At 41.2% G+C, this 19,692-nt stretch overlaps 1 protein-coding gene across 1 annotated transcript; it reads left to right on the top strand.

Annotated features, from left to right (window-relative positions):
- The first annotated feature begins 3,245 nt into the window (after window positions 1–3,245).
- LOC311254916 (protein SSUH2 homolog) lies at window positions 3,246–16,708 on the top strand. The gene is made up of 12 exons (XM_084348975.1): window positions 3,246–3,332; window positions 5,655–5,735; window positions 5,815–5,890; window positions 6,010–6,139; window positions 9,217–9,277; window positions 10,162–10,283; window positions 11,055–11,120; window positions 11,321–11,400; window positions 11,836–11,928; window positions 12,669–12,774; window positions 12,892–12,999; window positions 13,289–16,708. Exons 1-12 carry the CDS (start codon window positions 3,320–3,322, stop codon window positions 13,427–13,429), a joined length of 1,077 nt encoding a protein of 358 aa, XP_084205101.1. The 5' UTR covers window positions 3,246–3,319; the 3' UTR covers window positions 13,430–16,708.
- Window positions 16,709–19,692: the final 2,984 nt, after the last annotated feature.

Below are 19,692 nucleotides of genomic sequence, written 5' to 3'. Positions count from 1 at the left end.
AGATGAGATGAGATGAGACTATTTATCCTGAAGGAAACAATACAGGTAAAATAAGATACATTATACATACAATAAAAGGTAATATTGCCAAGGTATCAGAAATATTACGCCTGATATTGTCAAAAGTAGAACTGTAAATTGTATTTAACTCTGACTGCCTCTGTGATTTAATTTAAGTATTATTCAATATAATAACATATTTTTATGCGGATACCTGTCTTGGTTGTACTGTCTGAAACTTAAAAGTTAAATGCAGATGATTGCATCCTAAACTATTAACTCTCTTGACCTATTAAAAAAAAAAGTTAAGGTTAAAAGAGGTGAACTGTTAATAAGATATTTAGCAGTGCGAATGCAAAACATTGTGAAAATACCCTAAAAAATGTAGATCTTGCCTGAGGAAGTGGTGCCTTCATGGACCTGCTGTAAAACCTCACCTGCAGACCTGACATAACATGCCTGACCTTACAACCGGGCTTTGAAGCATGCCGTGTGAATCCCTCTCTGACTCCCCTCCAACACACCAAGAACTGTAGGAGTGCAGGAGTTTGTCTCTCTCAAGACCTGCATCTACGAGGATGTTTGTAACCTGAAGTAATCTGTCTTTATGTTGAGTTGAGACACAACAGGCATTCGCCTCCAGGCTGGAGGGGCGGCTCGCACTCTGGATATCCAGCCAGTCCGCTCTCTCTTGCCCAGAGACACTCCGGCAGGGAGATGCAGCTCTGGAGAAGTATAACCCAAGAAGATGAGCAGCCGCCAGCCGGTCAGGAGGGGCCGCAACAGCCGAACAGGGCGGTGTGTTTACTTGGGAAACTACAGGTCACAGTCCCTGATATTACCGCCGCAGTGAAGCACCTGAGAAGCCGGAAAATACGATTCTACCAGGTGGACCAATCACAGTCGTTGCGGTGCACGTCAGGCTACAGTGTAGGTCATGCACCAAGAAGAAAAAATCAGGCTTCAGTCGCTGAGTGACATCGCTGGAGGCGGTGTATTCGAGTGCACGCAGCTTCTCTTGTAGCAACAAAAAGCTTTATACTACTTTTTTCACATGTGCAGGAGTAGACCTGCAAACATACTTTAATGTAAAATCAATGGAATTACCCTTTAAGTACAGTCCTTGAAAGTCGACACAGTGTTGTACAGCGCTGTGCCACAGGAGTCAGACAGCTTCCTGATAAACATTGAGTTTGGGGCTCATACCGTCTGTGGTTTGGGTCTTGTGTGGGATGTGTGGAGAGTCCTTCCCTCAGGGAGGTGGGCGCCTTGTTAGGGAAAATCACCCACAGACCTGACACAACATGTCTGCCACTGCACCAGGCTGCGAAGCACGCTGCCTGAATCCCTTTGTACAAACAGGACGCCTACATGACCTTTAGAAGGGCTGCAGGCACAAATATTTTTAGGGCAGAAGGACTCTATTATTCTGTTGAATTAGTTAGCTGAGTGGGTTCAGTTTCTGCCTAAATAAATAAAGCTATCATAAAGCAAATATGGAATAGAAAGCAGGAGAAACGGGGGATTAACAGGAGCCCGCTGTTAATACATCTGAACATGAATCAATGAAAAGCGGTGCCCTGCTCCCCTCTGCTGTTTGAGCCACCCTGCAGACCCTCAACCTGATGTTTTAAAACCGATCCTGTGTGAACAACCTGACGAGCTGTGGGACCTCCACCATAGCTGCCCTCTGGAAAAGGAGGAGGGGGCTGACATGAAATGACATCAGCTGCCAGGCCTGTCAGAGCAGCTGCTGCTTCCTGTTGACCTGAGAAATATTTACTTTCATGTGTCACAAACTGCCTCAACATGTCAGACGTACACCATCAGCTCCAAGGAACTGTATCAGCAGTCATCAGCTCCAAGGAACTGTATGACATTTCACAACAATTGGTCCCACATGAGGACACAACTGGGGAGATCATTTCTGAGTCATTTCGTCAGTAAATCCTCTAATGTTCAGTTTGTAGGTGTTCATGCCTTGTTGTCCGCCTCCTGCCTGGGTAATTTTCCCCATATAATCTACTCAACTCTGTAATCTATTCCAGATGGGGCGTGGTCCACATTCCTGCAGCAGAAGAGTCAAGATACCCGAGAACAAATGACAGTGACCCTTCAAAATAAAAGCCCACACTACAGTTGACAAAAGTAAACACTTACTGTATTGTATTATTCTTCATTTAAGAAAAATAATTGATTAATATGGATCCGACGTATTCAAACAGCATTTTTACCTGACAAAAATCCCAAAAAGGATAACCATTATTTTACAGTTTTATTATTATTTTCAGTCATTTTAATACCAAAATCATCTCGTGACTTTTGTACATGTGAACTGTGTAACCAAGACAATAAATCTGGATATTAATATATAGTTATTTGGAGTACAAATAAAGACTAAGTCATATTGAGCTTTAACTGAAACCAAATATGTAATTAAAAAAAGGATAAAACTAGCCTAAGATTTTATCAATACATGAACCGTCTGCAGAAAGGATGTTATTTATTCATCCATATTTAGATTAATCAAATTAAAATGAGATAAACATGTATTCTGGTACTCATTGCACCAGTAACTTAGCATTTTAAGAAGTCTATATGCGTTGCTCAAACAAATCTTCCTGTATTTTCTATGTGTGACATAGAAGCGGTGTCTCGTAGCCTCAGGTGGAATGAGGCAAACAACACATATGAATATACTGCATTCAAATGTTGCAATATATTAGATATTTTATATATTTTATTTAATATTCATTGTATAAAATGAAAAAAAAAAAGTGTTACATGTCTTTTATGGGCTACATTGTGTGTTTTGGTCTACATAGAAAATGTGGGATGTAATTTCATAAATATTATGTCTGTAAGTAGAGATGTCAGTTTTTTGTTTACTTTTTTGGATATTTTTTGGAAAAATTGTGCAGATAGCCTCTAATTTTCCAAATGTTTTGCATGGCATGAAAAAAAAAAAAAATCTAACTAAATGTTTTTGAGAAGCCAGGGAATAAAAATCATGTCAAAGTGATTTCAGGGTAAAATATTTAAGTGTTCATTCATGTAGAAGTTATATCTAATTATAAAAACCTTTTCTTTGGAGTTAAATCTTCCTTTCAGTTGGTTAAATATTAGTATTATCTAAAAAAAAAATTAAAAAAGAGAGGGGGGGGCTAGACCTTTATTTTGAAGTTTCGACCGGAAGTCGCGTGTTTTAATGTCGCCGTGTTGTCTCTGCAGCAGCGTGTAGCGGCGGCGTGACAGAGCCTATATTAACGGAGAGCCTGTGAACATTCATCATCCCGGGATCAGATCGATCACCAGCAGGATGAACAGCGCAGGTAGGAACTAAAACACACGACAGGACACAACATGACGCGGGTCACCAAACTGACCACAACACCAGCCAGCAGCTGCTGCAGGGCGCTGAGTGACACGGCTGCAAGAAAAAAAAAAAAACATCCTGCAGACAATTAACCACGATACAGAGAGGGTCCACACTGCTTCTGCACCGTTTAAATCCGGATTTAGTCTCTCAGGGTGCTGCTTTTAAATCCGGTCTTAGTGCAGCCGGTTGTGTTTAGACCTGATCTGGAGTGAGGACCCAGAAGAACAGGGTGCATTCTTCAGAAATAAATGTACATCAGAGCTGAGACAGCTTTAAAACTGACTGAAGACTGTTAATATGATCAAGAGATCCAAACAGTGAGAGTCAACAGAGCTGTTGAATTGATCAGAGTCCATATGATGGCACCAGATTGATCAGGTCTGATCTCCACAGTGATTTTTCTGTTGGATTGCCAGCAAAATAAACTATTTATTTAAAAATGTGCAACTGAATTTGCCTTTTGGATGTTTTCCTCTCTTTGATACTCTGAATATTTCAGTTTCTGTAAATTATTATATAGGTGTAAGGACGGGTTTTATTTATTTATTCCGACATTTCTTTAGTTTCCAGGTTTGATCCCTACAGTGGGTCAGTTGATTACTTCTGTTTGTTTTTTGTCTGTGTTTTATTTTCTAAACATTTTTCCGTACTTGTTCATTTGTGTTAATGTTCACGTTCATTGAAAAACGAAATAAAAAAATATATATATATATATATATGATCGGTAACATGTCACAATTAACAGCCTATAAGCACTACAATAATGTGAATCTGCAAAGTAGCTAGTAACTAAATGTATCGAATAAATGAGAAAGTAAGTAAAATGCCTCAAAATTGTACTTCAGAACAATACTTGAGTAAATTGTACTTTATTTCATCACTGGTTGTTTGAAATCTTGACACAAAGTTAAATTTATACTGCAAATGAATATCAGAATATGGTCTGGCTTCATGGTGCCTTCACAGTCCAGTGGAGGATTGACAGCTCAGTGAAAACTGCTCTGAAAGTTACAGAGTTGAAAGACTTCACACTTTCTATGAGGACGCTGTTGACAGACAATCGCACAACATCCTGGAGGACCCGTCACACATCCTTCACCCTTCCTCATATTTACCTTGTGGACCCTTAGCTTCAGGCAGACACACAGAGCCGGAAGATGTAAAAGAAAAGCAGCCCGTTCAAATATGTGTATTTATGTATGTAAATTAGGCTGCGTGTTACACAGAAACTATACATACACAGGACAGTATGCACTTACACACTACTCAAAATAAGTTTAGGGATATTTTAGTGTTTCGCTTGATTGTTTATTCTGTGACATTTCATTTGACTTGTATCCGTATCCCAACATCCCTAACTCTTTTCGATCAGTGTATATAAAAAGTCATGTTATTGTAGCAGGTTTGGGGTTCTGGTAGCAAGAACTCAAGCAGAGAGATGTGAACTTCAAGGGAGTGCTCCTTGATTTCACTCATGCACACCTTCAACTGAAGGAAACGCCTGACTGCACACTGTCACCAACCGTGTGAATGACTTGTTGCATCACTTCTGGCGCAATAATGTCTTTTATCTATCCATCAATCCATCTTGTCTCCTGTTCCCTGCCACCTCCCTTCTTTCTCCACCTCCTCTTTTTCCTTTTTCCTACCTCCTCCTTTCATTTTCTTTTCCTTTCCTACCCATCCCTTGCTGTTCGCACATTATACCTCTTCCTGTCCTTTGCTTCCTACTGTACTTCCTCCTCTACCCACTGCCTTCATTCATTTCCTATTTCCTCCTCCCCTTTTTCTACTCATCATTTTCTTTCCTAGTCTCTCTGTTCCTTCTCTACCTCCTCCTTTCCTTTCCTACCATCTCTATTCTTTCTGTACCTCGCCCTCGCCCTCTCCTTCTCTAGCTCCTAGTCTCAGTTCGGACACCTTTCTCCCCTTCACCACCATTTTCTGCTTTCCCTTCCTTTCTCATCTCCCCCTCTCCCTCTCCTACCAGGCTAGCTGTTTCCCCCTGTTTCCAGTCTTTGTGCTAAGCTAAGCTCACAGGCTCCTGGATCCAGCCTCTTATTTACCTACAGATATGAACGTGGTATCAATTTTCTCATCTAACTCTTGGCAAGAAAACAAAGAAATGTTTACAGCTCCTTTAAAGGTCCTGCGCAATAGATAAACGTTGAAAATAAGGTTGATGTTTTTCTTCAGCTTTAAATTAAACTCTGAAGTATTAAAACGAAAGCTTTTCTGATCTATGAACTGCGTCCTGTTGTTTTTTTTATTCCAGCTATGTATCCCCCTCTCGCCGCCCCTCCAGCCAACATGTTTGGCAACGTGCCCGGCTATGAAGGCATCATGGCCGGAGGAGGTAAGAGGAGTCCAACACACAACTTTCACATAATATTCATGTTGATGAAACTGCTTAAAGTTCATTGTTGTTGCTGCAGGAGGTTACCTGCCTCCTCCCATGCCTGTGGAGCCTGTAGCCCCGCCCCAGCCTGGACCTACACCTGAAGACTGGAGGTGAGACCTGACACCGCCTTTCTCACTGTGATCGTGTTGCGCTTCTAGATGACAAAAAGGCTGCGTTCAGGGAATATTCTGGTCGTACTCATGATGTGATTCTTGCGTGTGTTTTGTAGCATCCCGTCTCTGTCGGAGGATGTGGCTCGTGAGGCGTTCAAGAGCTTTGCGGACTCTAATTGCTGCTACAGTTCGGGTCCTGCCAACGATGGAGTCATCACCAGCATGGAGCCATTCAACACCTACAGGGTGAGCTGATGTTCACACTGTGAAGAACTGCTGTTTCTGCCATGTTTGTTAATTAAAGACGTGTTTTATGAGGCTGATATGATACAGATCGCTGATTGGTTCCAATATATTGAGATTGTAAAGTTTATTGACTGGACCGAGCTTCAGGGTCCTAAAAGTGAAGCCGAGGCAAAAGTGCCACTGGTTTAAAAAAAGCCCAGTCTCACGCCAAAGCATGTAATAGACACACTGATCCACTAGAGGTCAGCCTCTGAGAGTGACGGGTCCCCTCGCATAGGCACAAAAAGTAAATGCATGTGTGAAGGTGCAGTACCAGCAGCGGGTTTTATAACTGAAACAACCAACAGGGTTCGAGTCAAGCCGCAAGCAGGAGCGCCAGGCTTTGAAGGCAGTGTTCATAGTGGCCTTCACACGTCTTTGAGCGTCACAATCGCCGCGAAATGAATCATTTCACTTTCATAACTGAAGCCAATCAGTCCAATAAAATTTGTCAGCTGGGAACTAAACCGGAAGTAAGCCGGCTCGGTCGGGGGAAGTCTCTAGTGTGCACGCTCTATGGGATCCACATCAAGATCTGAGTCATTTTATAGCCGGGAAGTTGAGCTTTTTTGGCTTCAAAATGCCACTGAGCAACCTTCATAGAGATTAATTAGATCCCGCTTCACGTTTAATGTAACATCTTTGGTTTGAGTCCTGTGTGAGGCAAACAGCCTTTAGAGATTGTCTTGAAGAAATAGTTATTTTAAGGGAAACATTATCTTCTCTATAACCTTAGTACTTTTGGTGCCTTTTATTTTGAAAATAGAGACGGAGCATGTTTGTAATTGGCAACTTGACGACAGAAGAGACAGTGACATGGCCGACTGACTGGTCTGTTAGGCCAGAGATATACTTGCTTTACGACCACGATTCGCGTAGACGACCGGCTGCATCTCCTTGTTAAAGCGAGTAAATCTTTCTCCCTACGTGATTTAGTATGATCCTGGGTTGGGTGTAAACTACATTATAAAGCAGGGTTTATTTGAGGATGTGGCTACCTTGTGATTGACAAGTCGCTACCACAGCATGTCCTCAAGATCGCAGTCAGATCCAGCCAGGATCTCCTCCCCCCCTTCCCAAAGGACAGTGGCGGCCATAATGCCAAACTTGAGGCTTCAAAACGGTAGTCCACAAACCAACGGGGTAGACATCACAGAGGATTTACTCCTGGTTAAGTTACTCTTTAAAAACCACTTCTAAACATGAGTACCCACAAACCAGAATGGTACACAGCTGTTCACCAGTTCCTAAATTAAAGCCAGCTTCTCTCTTGCTTTCTGTTCTGCCAACAGTTCCTCAACTTTTTCATTAATCCGGTTATTTCAGTAGCAAGCTTTAGTTTCGTATTAACAGCCCGTCTCTTCCTGCTCCACAAACAGCATGTCTTTGTCAGTTGGTCTACCACTTATCCGACTATTAGATGGATTGCTATGACATTTCGAAATAGCTTTGTTGATCCCTTAACTCTTCATCTCGCGTCATCATCAATCATCAACTTCAATTTGTCTAAAACTTTCTTTTCATCCCAAAATCAGCAAAACAAATGGCATTCCCCTTATTCTCGTCTCGTCTTAAGATGGTGACTATAAACACTATACTGCTAAACATGACGCATTGTGAGCGTGTTAGCATGCTGGTGTTAGCTTTAAAAAAAAAGTATAACCCCACAGAGCTGCGAGTGTCTCATTGCTTTGTTATTCTTTGTTTAAGACAAATTGTAAACAGGACTAATCTGATCACCATGTGAACCATGATTACAATGTGGCCTGCAGGATTTGATTACATTCTGAATTTAAGGCTGCATTTACACCGGCTTAAACATAAGTTTGCCCTGATCCAGATCGCTTACACGGGCACAGATCATATGGACATACCAGGGGGACATGTGGCATGAGCGTCAGCCTCGTGATGACCCACAGATCTGACAGTTGGAAGAAGATCAGAGTCTGACAGCATGACATCACTTCACATCACCAGTTTGATTATGTGACTCTGATGACTCTCACGTTACTGTCATGTGAACAAACCAGAATGCTCGAAATGTCTCGAAATGAAGCTTCTTGCTGCCTGAAACAGATCACTGTTGGAACAGAGACGTTTTTATTTTAACCCATCCATCTGTGACCCAAAGCACAGTGTTAGCCTGTTAAAGTGTATTTTCTAATATTTTACAGAAAGCAGTGATTGTGATGTTCACTCAGTTCTGTGCCTGAGGAGGAAATGAAAGAGCAATAAGGTTTCTGCCAGTGTAGACATTGTGTTTATAAACCAACGCCCACGCCGTCCCCACCTCATTATCCTTCTGGATCTACATTTCTCATAATGTTTTTCCCATGGAGTCAGTTAGTTAATAGGTTGATCAGCAGTTGTAGTTTGCCATGTACGCATTAATGTGTACAGACAACTACCACTGGATCAGTCTGACACTGAAGGAAACTTAAAAACACGATTCTCAGGCAAGGTTTTGTTTTCTAGGCAGCGTTGTTTTCTACGATTGCTACGCAGATTTTTGTTGTGATAATGGTATTTTCTGGAAGTGTGAGTCACACTGAATCAACAGTGTGGAAATCTCTGTTAGACTGAAAGTCTCCAAGGTCAAACTGACGTCGGTTGGTTTTGTTATGAAGAAACATTGGTGTTAGTAGATGATCGTCCAGGCTCTGACGTGCTCGTTTACACTCTGGATAAACAAAACGTTTGTTTATGCAGAAATACTCCTCAAAAATCCTGTTCTCATCTAAAAAAGCACTCTCTGTTAGCTTGGTGCATGCTAACACATCTCCCAGTGCAGCCCGAGTTTTATTGTGTTCAAACTTCCAACTTGTTCTGGACGATGAGTTTGAATTACGTTCATTTATTTATCTTGACTATCAGTCATATTGATCAGCACAATGTTTGATCAGAATCAAGGCATTTGTATTGAATGATGGTACTGTTTCTATTGTTATTTTCTTAATATAATATGGCTGTTATTTTCACTACACTGCACTCGCAGTGCCTGTTGTTGAAGTGTGTTTTATTTTTGTTTTGTTCTGTAGTACCGTCTGGAGACGTTCACTGAGTCCAGGTCAACCGAGTGGGCCCACAAACCTCACGAAGGTACACAAACACAGACAATCTGAACCTTATTCAGAGCCACCACTAAGTCTTTGCCATCATTGCTTCCTTGATGTTATTTAATTCATGTAAACAAATGGGTCGTATCAGTTGTGGAGAGAAAGGAAGGCTGATTTTTTTATATAATAGAGCAGGCAGTGTGTTGACTTTATGGGTTGGAGCTTTGGTTACACACACTGGTACAACACGAGGTCAGCACTGTTTTTCAGGATGTTAAACTGCCTGTTTCATGAGGGCTTTAACCCAAAAAACCAAGTCTGAACCTCTAACCAGCCGCCTGAAGGATTGAAGAGCAGACAGAATATACTGTGGTGGTCTAAAATGGGTTCTGATGGAGACAGACGCACAAGAGATTTAAGAGAAGAAACATGTTGTCACGGTAGGATTACTGATTCATCGGGATAACTTCAAGTGTTTTACTCAGGAGGGTTAAACATACAATATACAGTAAAGCCCTGAAGGGAAACAGTCTGTTAAACAATCACCGGTTGTTCTTGAACACACCAACAAAGGAAACAATTCTTAGTCACAATAAACCCGTCCTACTCCAGTTGAGTTGGACTTGTGAGTCAACTTAGAAGTAAAAAATGATCAAAACCTACACAGCAGAGTCCAAAATATCCTGACCTTTAGACCCTAATATTGACCAAACTCCAAAAACACTAGTTCCTACGTTTCCCATAATGCAGTTGGATAGTGTATTCCATCAGGCCCGTGTCTTTTCAAATGTCACACCGTCAGTTTGTGATGCAGGTTTTCTGTTATGAACCCGGAGTCTCAGAGCCACCGTGGCAGCAGGCTTCAGGTGAATTGTGACAGGTGTTTGACTGACAGGTGATGTCACGTCTCTCTCGTGTTCCTGACAGGTGAGCCGCCTGACTTCTACACCCAGACGGCCCCCCGTCCCTGGGAGATCCCGGCCACGGCTCCCAGCCTCTTCACCAGTCACAAGGAGGACATCCGCGTGCCCTACACCTCCTCCATCAAGGTCTGTCTGTCAAACAACGCCTTGTTGCTATGGTTACGTGCTATGTAGATCATTGGTCAAACAGTTGAAGTGTGCTAGAAGAGGTTCCAGACGTTCTCAGTGGTGTTCTAGATATCCTTGAGGTTGTTCCAGGAGTCCAGGAGTCCAGGAAATTGTTTCAGACATTCTTGAAGATGTTACAAGGGTCTTTTAAATTGTTCCTGGGGTCGCCAAGGCCTTATAGAGCTGCCAGAGGTTCTTAAACAGGTTTCAAGGGTCCTTGAAGAAGTTCCTTAAGTCCTGTGGGAAGTTGAAGGGCTATTTAAGAGGTCCTTGAGATGGTTTCAGAGGTGCTGTAAGATCGTCTTGAGGGTACCAGTTTCCTTTGAGGTGTTTCTAGGACTCCATGGAGAGCTTCCATGCAGTCCTTGAGGAGGTGACTGGGGTTTTTGAGGGTAGAGGATTGTGTAGAAGTCGTCGGGGTCCTGAGTGAGTTAGCTGCTAGCATATGATATGTAGCGTCAGTTCTGTTGTCATGGTTCCCTGCAGTTAAATTTGCCTCGAGGTCCGATTTCGAGCAGAAGTCAAAATGTCGACCTCAACTATTTAACAGACGGCTGTCAGCCAATCAGAGACCAGGATTCTGATGTGTGGCATTCTGACACCTTCAGTGTGTCCGTGTAACTCCAACAGACAGTAAAGTTATTTTTAACTCTGTGTTAACTCTGTTAACTGTGTGTGTGTGTGTGTGTGTGTGTGTGTGTGTGTGTGTGTGTGTGTGTGTGTTTGTAGGAGTGCCACACCTGCCACGCCACAGGGACGGTGCAGTGTGAGACTTGCCATGGAAGTGGATATGAGGTGAGATTAATCAATCAGTACTAATAAACTACATAATAATTGTGGTTTACATAACACAGCAACTACATCTAAGAAAGTAAAAGTTTGATGATACAAAGTGAAATATGTTGTTTAACAAACAGAACAGAACTGATTTAATGTGGATTTACAATTAAACTCTCCATGTTAATATTCCTATGTGTGTGTGTGTGTCTTTGTAGAAAGACTGCTGGGTGTGTAACGGCTCCGGGACCAACAACAATGAGAGCTGCAATCGCTGTGATGCTAAAGGCAAAGAGAGGTCCTGAAGGGGGGCGGGGGCAGCGGCTCACAACCTTTTTGACTTGTCCAACGTCCTCGAGTGACGTCTTCTTTTTAGATTTTTCTTATTTCAAGAGATTTTGAAGCCTGAATAGGTCAAACTGTCCAGGTTTTTCACAATAAAATAGAAAACCAAGCCAAAGTTATGTAGATTTTGTTTAACAATGAAGACAACAACTCCCATGATCCCACACTACTTGTGTCTTTTGTTTTGTTTGTGGCAGAATTAAAAATGTGTGCCTTTAAAACGTACGTTGAGTACGATGCGTTCAAGGACTGAGACTGTAAAGTGTAAAGTAAATCTAAAAATTGACCAATAACTGTGAAAAATTGATCAGATCATAGAAGAATGTGAGGCATGTGTGTCACATGTCTAACTCTGTGTGTGTGTGGGTGTGTGTGTGTGTGTGTGTAGGTGTACAGCCTGTAATGCTCAGGGATTGAAGGAGTGTGAAACCTGTGAAGGAAAAAAACAACTGCTGACCTACATCAATCTCAAAGTGGAGTGGTGAGTACCAATACTAGAACTGTTCCCGGTCCCTGAAAAGGTTCCTGGACTCAGCGGTCCTTGAAGAGCTTCTATGGAGCTACTAGGGGTCTATGTTGGTTCCAGACGTCCTCAGAGATGTTCTTGATAAGATTTTAAAGGGTACCTGAAACCTTTTGGGGTTGTATCTAGGTGGGTTCCTGAGGTCCTAGGAGGTTCCCTGAGTAAATGATATTCCAGTGGTTCTGGAAGCCCTTAAGGAGGTTCCTAGTCCCATGAGAAGGTTATTGAGGAGGTCCCGGTGGTCTTTAACGAGGTTCCCTGAGTCCTGGGAGATGTTTCAATGGTCCAGGTCCCTTGCAAATGTTTTGGTGGTTCTTGAAGATGTCCCAGTGGTCTTTGAAGATGGACCTTGAGAGCGTTCTGAAACTGATTGAAATGTTTCTACGAATCAAAACTTAAGACATCAAACTAATTTGATGGATCAACTGAATCATGTTGAGCTTCTCCACACAGTGAGTGTGTAGATCCAGCGGATTTAGTGGTCAGTGATTGGTGACGCTTTGGTGCCCTCTGGTGGCAAAAAGATAAACCTGCATGATGTGAATTTAAATTGGAAAAAATACATATTTTTCTGTGTGTGTATGTTTAGTCTATATGTCTATATGTGTGTGTGTGTGTGTGTGTGTGTGTGTGTGTGTGTGTGTGTGTGTGTGTTTGTGTATAAACATGCTCATATTTGTTTACATCTGTGCGTTTAGGACTAACAATGTGGAGGACCACGTGGTGGAGCAGAACTCTGGTCTGAAGATCAGTGATCTCAGCTCAGTGAGCGGGAAGGAGCTGTTCAAGAACAGCCAGTACCTGGTACGCATTAAATACACTGACATTCATTTCCTTGAAGCTTATCCTAACCCTGACAGTAGTTATAGTCAGATACATTGTCAGTATTGTGTTTTAGTCTTTCCTTCCGTCTCCTCTCAGCTCTACCCGCTAGTCGGGTTCCCGAACCCGGACATCTCTCAGGCCTCTGAGCGCCTGGTCAGGGAGCACCAAAGCAAGTACGCCCAGAACTCCAGGATCCTGCAGCAGGTAGGTCAAGGACAGACGCATTTAAGGCGAAGATAAGATATTGGTCATAAAAATACGTAATGCATTCAGGAGGAGTGCTTTCTGTAAACACAGACATTAAAGAATAAGAGATAAAAGTTGACATGTTGAACATTCAGGTCACATCTTCAAGAAAGTTGCACTTTAAGTGGTTGAAATGTCAGTTGAGGCTGAGCTTTACAGGCGCTGGTGAACTGTTGACATTGTGACATGTGTTTTTCACAAAATGTAGAAAACATTCCTTTAACGTCACCATATCTCTTCCCCTCAGAGGCAGAAAGTCGAGTTGATCCCCATCACTAAGGTGAACTACAAGTGGAAGGGCGACTCTCACGTCTACTACGTCTTCGGCAACGAGAACCAAGTCAGCGCCGACGATTACCCTGCAACCTGCTGCTGTGTCATCCTGTAGACACACACACACACACACACACAGAGCTGAGCTCAACTGTCCCAAACTGTTAGTGTCATTATTGTTTCTTTTTCAATACCATCTCCTCCCTCCAGACGAGTTTTAATCAGTCACAATGAAAATCTTTGAGACTTTTCCACAAAAATGCTCCAATGACAAGATGTTTTGTAGCCAATCAGATTTCAGACATAATAATCAGATTAGTTCAGTTTTCACAAATTATTAATTAACATAACTACTTAACGATCCTGGAGGGACTGTATTGTTTTTTTGTTTGTTTTTTTGTTTATGTTAACAGAACTGTCTCCTCAGTTCAGACTAACATCCTGTCAGGACACTGTGATGCTCCACCAGCTGTCCTAATTAGAGAAAATAATTGTCCTTAACTGGAGTCTTGTTTATTGAATTTATCCGTCATATCAAGAATTAAATTATATCTTGATTATAATCTTTGACGTCAACAACTGACTTGTTGATATCCAAATTTGCACTTTATCCTTTTATAAACAGGAAAAAATATTGTAAGGTTGAACCGACCTGCTGTCTCCCTCCTCAGAGTCCATCATTGTCTCAGTGTGGACACCTCATGCCATGACCACTTACCAAAGATATTAGTCTCTTACGTTTTTACTGAAATCCAGTGCCAGTATGTGCCATTTGGTATCCTCAATATTGCATGGAAACATCCAAAATCCAAAACGTTGCTGTTTCAGGAACAACCAGGAGCGTGTCCTCCTGGTATCTGACCTCAGTTTCAGCTGTAACTTGTCATGAATTCTGTGGAAGATAGAGAAAAAAATCTAACTAATGAGAGAGAAATCAAAAAGCAAGAAACAAGGTTTTTAATCGCAGGTTTATATATGATATGTGCTGGATAATATGTTATGTGGATATCTGGATAATCAGATGTGACCTGTCACCTGGTTCCTACCTGTGTTCTGTTCTTCTGTGCGGTTTAGCCGAATATTGAAGGTAGAAACCACTTCAGTGTTTAAAATGCTAATATCAGAGGTTCAACCACAAGCAGACGAAGGCTAAAAGGAAAGAAAAAAGGCATTAATTTTAAACTATAGGCCCGGTCACACCAGAAAGCTTCAAAATTAAATTCATGCTTCACTAAATATCTGGGTCTAGAAGTCACCCTGCTAACTGCTAACAAGGCTAACAGTTGGTGAACTACACTAGCTGGCGAGTTAACAGCTAACATGCTAGTCTCTCAGCTTCTTTCAGTTTTTCTCTGTTCTCGACTGTTTTTCCCCGCCGACATTTTGTTCTCAGGATCGTACATCATTTCATTCCATAAAGAGCAACTGAAGCTCGTTAGCCGTCAATTAGCTATCTGTCAGCTAACCGTCAGTTAGCAAGCTAGTTAGCTCTGTCGCTAACAAAGCAGTATTTGCGTAGTTTATTCTTGAAGCATATTAGCATGTTCGCTACAATGCTCGCTTTTTCCATTTTTAACTACAGCTGCAACGATTTGAAAGAAAATTGATCTGCAATCATTTTCATAATCGATTCATCGTTGCAGTCATTTTTCATGCAAAAATATCAAACATTTGCAGGTTCCAGCCTCTCAAATGAAAGGATTTCGTAGACGCCACTGAGATAAGATTTTTTAACACTTTACAGACGAGACAATAAATCAATTAATTGTGAAAATAATTGTCAGATAGCCCTTTATAGAACTTTACAGCTCTCCGTTCCATCAGAGGCCAGTAGGCTTAATTTCATTAAATTTAATAGATTTATTCACAAAGTCTTGCTCTTTTTTAATTCTAGTGTGACTCGGGCCTGTAGTCTTGTTGTTTTACAGCTCAGTATAATCTTACAGGACCGGCAGAATGAAACTATAACCACAACAGCCTTATATATATATTCAGTGTAGAAACATATCTGTACGTGTTTTCTGTTCAAAACGAGCAGGGTTATACAACCCGCCTGATGTTTGTCACATATAGCTGTACCGTGACGACAAACGAGCCTCCTCACCAAAGTGTTGAAATACTATTCCTTAATGTTTCATATACCTCTGTTGTTTTTACAAAGAAATGATATCACACATCATTATAATACACGTTATTGTCAATATTCGCTAAACTCTAAGTGTTTCCCATTTCCTGTCCTACAGACTTTAATGGATGTTATTAAAGCCTCTCTGTGTTTCACTGTGACAGTTAATAGTCTGTAAGGCATTCTGGGTAAAAGGAAGGAAGGAAGGGCGGATGAACAGCTGTTCTGGTCTGGAGAATGTTGGTCACAAACTCTGTGAAAGATTTTATTTGTCAATGAGCCAAAATCATTTTTAAAACTTTTAAGCCTCAACAAGGCTTTTTTTTTTTAAGAATAATTTAAGGAGTTGATTATTAATCTGGTTCGAGTCACTGAAATGTGGAGGAATCAGAGACCTGCTGAGGTCGAGTGATTTTCTTATTTCTCTGATGTTTTTCAAATTCAGTTGGCTGCATTGATCATGTGTGCGCTTGAGAGTCCAGACAAGACCGAACAGGACCGAGCTCACAGAAAGGCCTGAAACAGCAGCGCAGCACAAAACCAGAAACCAAGCAGGCTGTTAAATATGTGTGTCTGTTGCTGGGATGAAAAAAAAAACTTTGGAAGAGTCGTTTCTTCTGTTTGTCTCCAGTTTGAGCTCAATAAGAGTTCACGTCAGGACAAAAATATACAACCCGTCCCTTTAAACCGCCCTCCTGCAGTACAGCAGAGCTCCTGTAGAGGGCGCTCTGTGTTTGACTCAGGTGTTTAACAGATTGTGCTGCCCTCTGCCTTAAATACAACCATTATCTGTGACAAACAGGAAACCACTTTACAGGTTTACAGGTTTTATGTTCATGTGTAAACGCAGTACGTACAGTACGTTTTTAAATACATAGATATATCAGTTTATTCTGCATTTTATAATATCCTTGTTGCTTATTGTTTATCTTCAGGGGTTCATTATGAAATCCAAGTTTTGTTTCTCTATTTTCAGTGTAACACTTTTCAGCAGTCGACTGTTAATACGCTCTTGAACAGACTGAACATAATGTGACTTCTCAATCTAAAATGATGCTGCTGGAATGTGATCAAACTTCATTGAGGGGAATGCACCTTTATCTGCGATGTAAATGCATAAAACCATATTCTTACTAACAAATGTGTCTGCTACTAACCTGACGGACCTGGTGATGTTATTGCTCTCTCAGTACTCAGTCATACTCTGTTGTTACACTTGATTATTGATCGTATGTTACTGTTAAAACTGATAATAAACTCTGAGACTCACCTGCTTCTGTCACATCTGTCACATCTGTTCACAACCGCACCTGAAACATTCACAGTGTGGAGCCCCGAATCCGTGAATTAAAAAGTAAAAACATAAATAATATTTTTAGTTAAATTATTAAAGGGAGTGTTGAATGAAATAAAGCTTTTTTTTTTATTTAACCGTCATTCTGATGGTAAAAAAAATTGTCCTCTTTACTTGATATATTGCACTCTTTCACTCGCTCTTTGCTATTTTTATCTCCTTCATTTCTCTATATGTGAGCTAACTTCGTTAACATTATCTTGCAAGTACTTTTTCGTTTATGAAACGTGCAGTGTATTTTACAGCCTGTGTACTTTGAATATATGGCCGCACAAACACAGACTGAGGTTATTGCTGCTGCACTTCAACGATCCATCTGGTGTTCAATAAAGACTTTTTTATCTAGGACCACATGAAAACAACCGAAGATAAGAAATAGAGGGATAATAAGTTGTAACATGAGATAAGCCTGTGAGTGACACAGAGATAAGACAAAGAGTTCATCCTGATGTGAACTTTGCCAGAAAGTGCACATCATCGACATGCTGGAGACTCGAAGAGGAAACTTCAGATGTCAGCTGGCAGTGAAAGAGGAAGTAGAACGTGACCAGAAGAGAGTGTATAAGTATTTTTGATTAAAAATAGAACAGAGTACGATTATTGTCAACATAAGTGCAACAATCTCTTCAGCCCGTCCTGCAGTTCATTATAACGTGAAAACACACAAACGCACCACATCCAAAAATCCAGGTTGAAACACATTATTGTGTTTTTGAAGAGGCACCAAAATGTGTTGTTATCAGTCACAGTCCTGCAGAAAGCGAACTCGACGTGGATAGATACGTTTAGAAAAAAGAGACCTGAAATTCAGACCCATTCAACTGCAGCATGATGCTCCACCGGGACCAATAATGCAACTTACAGAAGAGTGATGTGAAACCTTCAGTGGAAATAACCCTTTTTTTTTAGATGACATTTAGATCTAATCCACCGTCAGACTGGAATAATTAATCCACGTCTCTCAGACCTGGTCGTTCTTTCAAAGCAACATTACATAACTGTTTCTGCACTGTGTCACTTCAGTGAGAGGATCACAGCGTCACATACATGTTTACTTCAAGTTCTCAACACCTCACATTGTTATGACGTAATGAGTTTTGTTCGTAGTTAGCGCCTACATTACGTCTGACAGTGGTGTTGCACTCCGAAACTGTGGGGGGCGCCATATCGTACATAATGTCAGTTTCTACATAATGTTGCTTTAATGACTTCAGGACATTACTTGTCTACCTCAAATGTACTTGTTCCTTTGTTCAACTGTTTTTATTGTCATCTCTTACAACTATTTGCTACTTTAGTTCTATTCTGTATATTTCTTTTCTTTAACTTCTGTAATTTATAGGTTTTCACACATTCCTCAGTACCGTTAACGTAATTTTATTTGTTTATACATTTTATTTAGTTATTCGGTTTAGTTTGGTCCAGATGGTGCATATAACAGTGATGCTGATGTGGTTTAAAGTCGTGGTAGAGCCTTGTTTGATTATGTTAATTGTTTTGTTTTTGTTTTATTATTATGTTTTTTTAGGGGCGGCTGTAGCTCAGTGGGTAGACCAGATGACTAGCGAACCCCGGCTCCCCTGGGCCACATGCCGAAGTATCCTTGAGCAAGATGCTGAACCCCGAAATTGCTCCTGAGGTGCAGTTGGCACCTTGTGTGGCAGCCTCTGCCGTCAGAAAGGGCCCTGCGATGAGCTGGCGACTCGTCCAGGGATATACCCTGGCCTTCGCCCATATGAAAACTGGGATTGGCTTCAGTAACACCCGCAAACCCCCTGAAAGGGGGGGGATAAAAGCGGCAACATCCCCGCGACCCTCACGGAAAAAGCGGTTAAGAAAATGAGATGAGATGAGATTATGTTTTTTAAAATGTCTGTGGGGTTGCAGGTGTCGCATTCAGGAACTGCACTTTAAAGTTGGACTGATACGTACTGGATATATTTAGGCCTATACTAGATCAGATTACCCTGTAATGTAAAAGTGTCTCTAATGGTTTGTTTGAGTGTATATATAGGAATAATGTAATTATGGAAAGTTCAGCTTGTTCTTGTGTCTCTCTGTCTGTTATCTCCTCTGTTACTATCATGTTAATTCATTTAGACTAAATCCACCAATCACATCATCAGATCAGCTCCGAGATGTCCTCTATGTCCAGAGTCCATCCCAGAATGCACTGCAGCGCAGAAACAAAACAACGCAAGTAGTTTGTTGTCATTTCCCGTGTGAATACTCTGAGCAAACGGGCCCGTCTCACTTCCTGTCTGTGTGCCTCCAAGCTGATCTCTGAGGCTTTTAACATGTTGTCATGTGTCTGATCAGAGCTGTTTCCACAGGAAGCCCAGCATGTGAGACGGAGACACATTTAGATGGTGACACTGATCACTGATTGATTTACTCCTGCCTGAAATTATGTTTCTATGATGAACTCATGTAATCATTTGAAGTTATGATTTCATGCTACGTCATTGAGATTGTCTTTTGTCTTCTTATTTTATTTGTGTTATTGACAGGTGACAGTGACAGCAGACAGGAAATGTGTGGTTATGTTTCTGAGATGAGCAGCCCTCTTCTGTTATAAATATGATTTAGGGAAATGAAGAAACCCAAAGTATCAGGGGGTCTTGTGAGAACCTCTCCTTTCTAATGTCAAAAGTGAAACATACTGTCATTTCAGGCAAAGACGGTGATGCTGGAACAAAAATAACAGTCACATTTGATACATAGTCTACATCCAACAACTACCTTTTCACGTGGGACCTGTTAGCTTTAGCTTCAGGCAATACATGTACGTATAATTCAGTTCATTTTTATTTATTTTTTTCAAAGTCAGCTGGAAACATTATAATTCAGCAAGATAGCATTTTCATATCGTTATTGAATGGCGCTAGCAATAGCTTAA

Source organism: Pagrus pagrus (genome assembly GCF_965226575.1).
Source record: "Pagrus pagrus genome assembly, chromosome: 3".
Classification (NCBI taxonomy): Eukaryota; Metazoa; Chordata; class Actinopteri; order Spariformes; family Sparidae; genus Pagrus; species Pagrus pagrus.
Note: the sequence above shows the minus strand (reverse complement) of the source record. Positions and strands in the feature narration are given on the sequence as shown.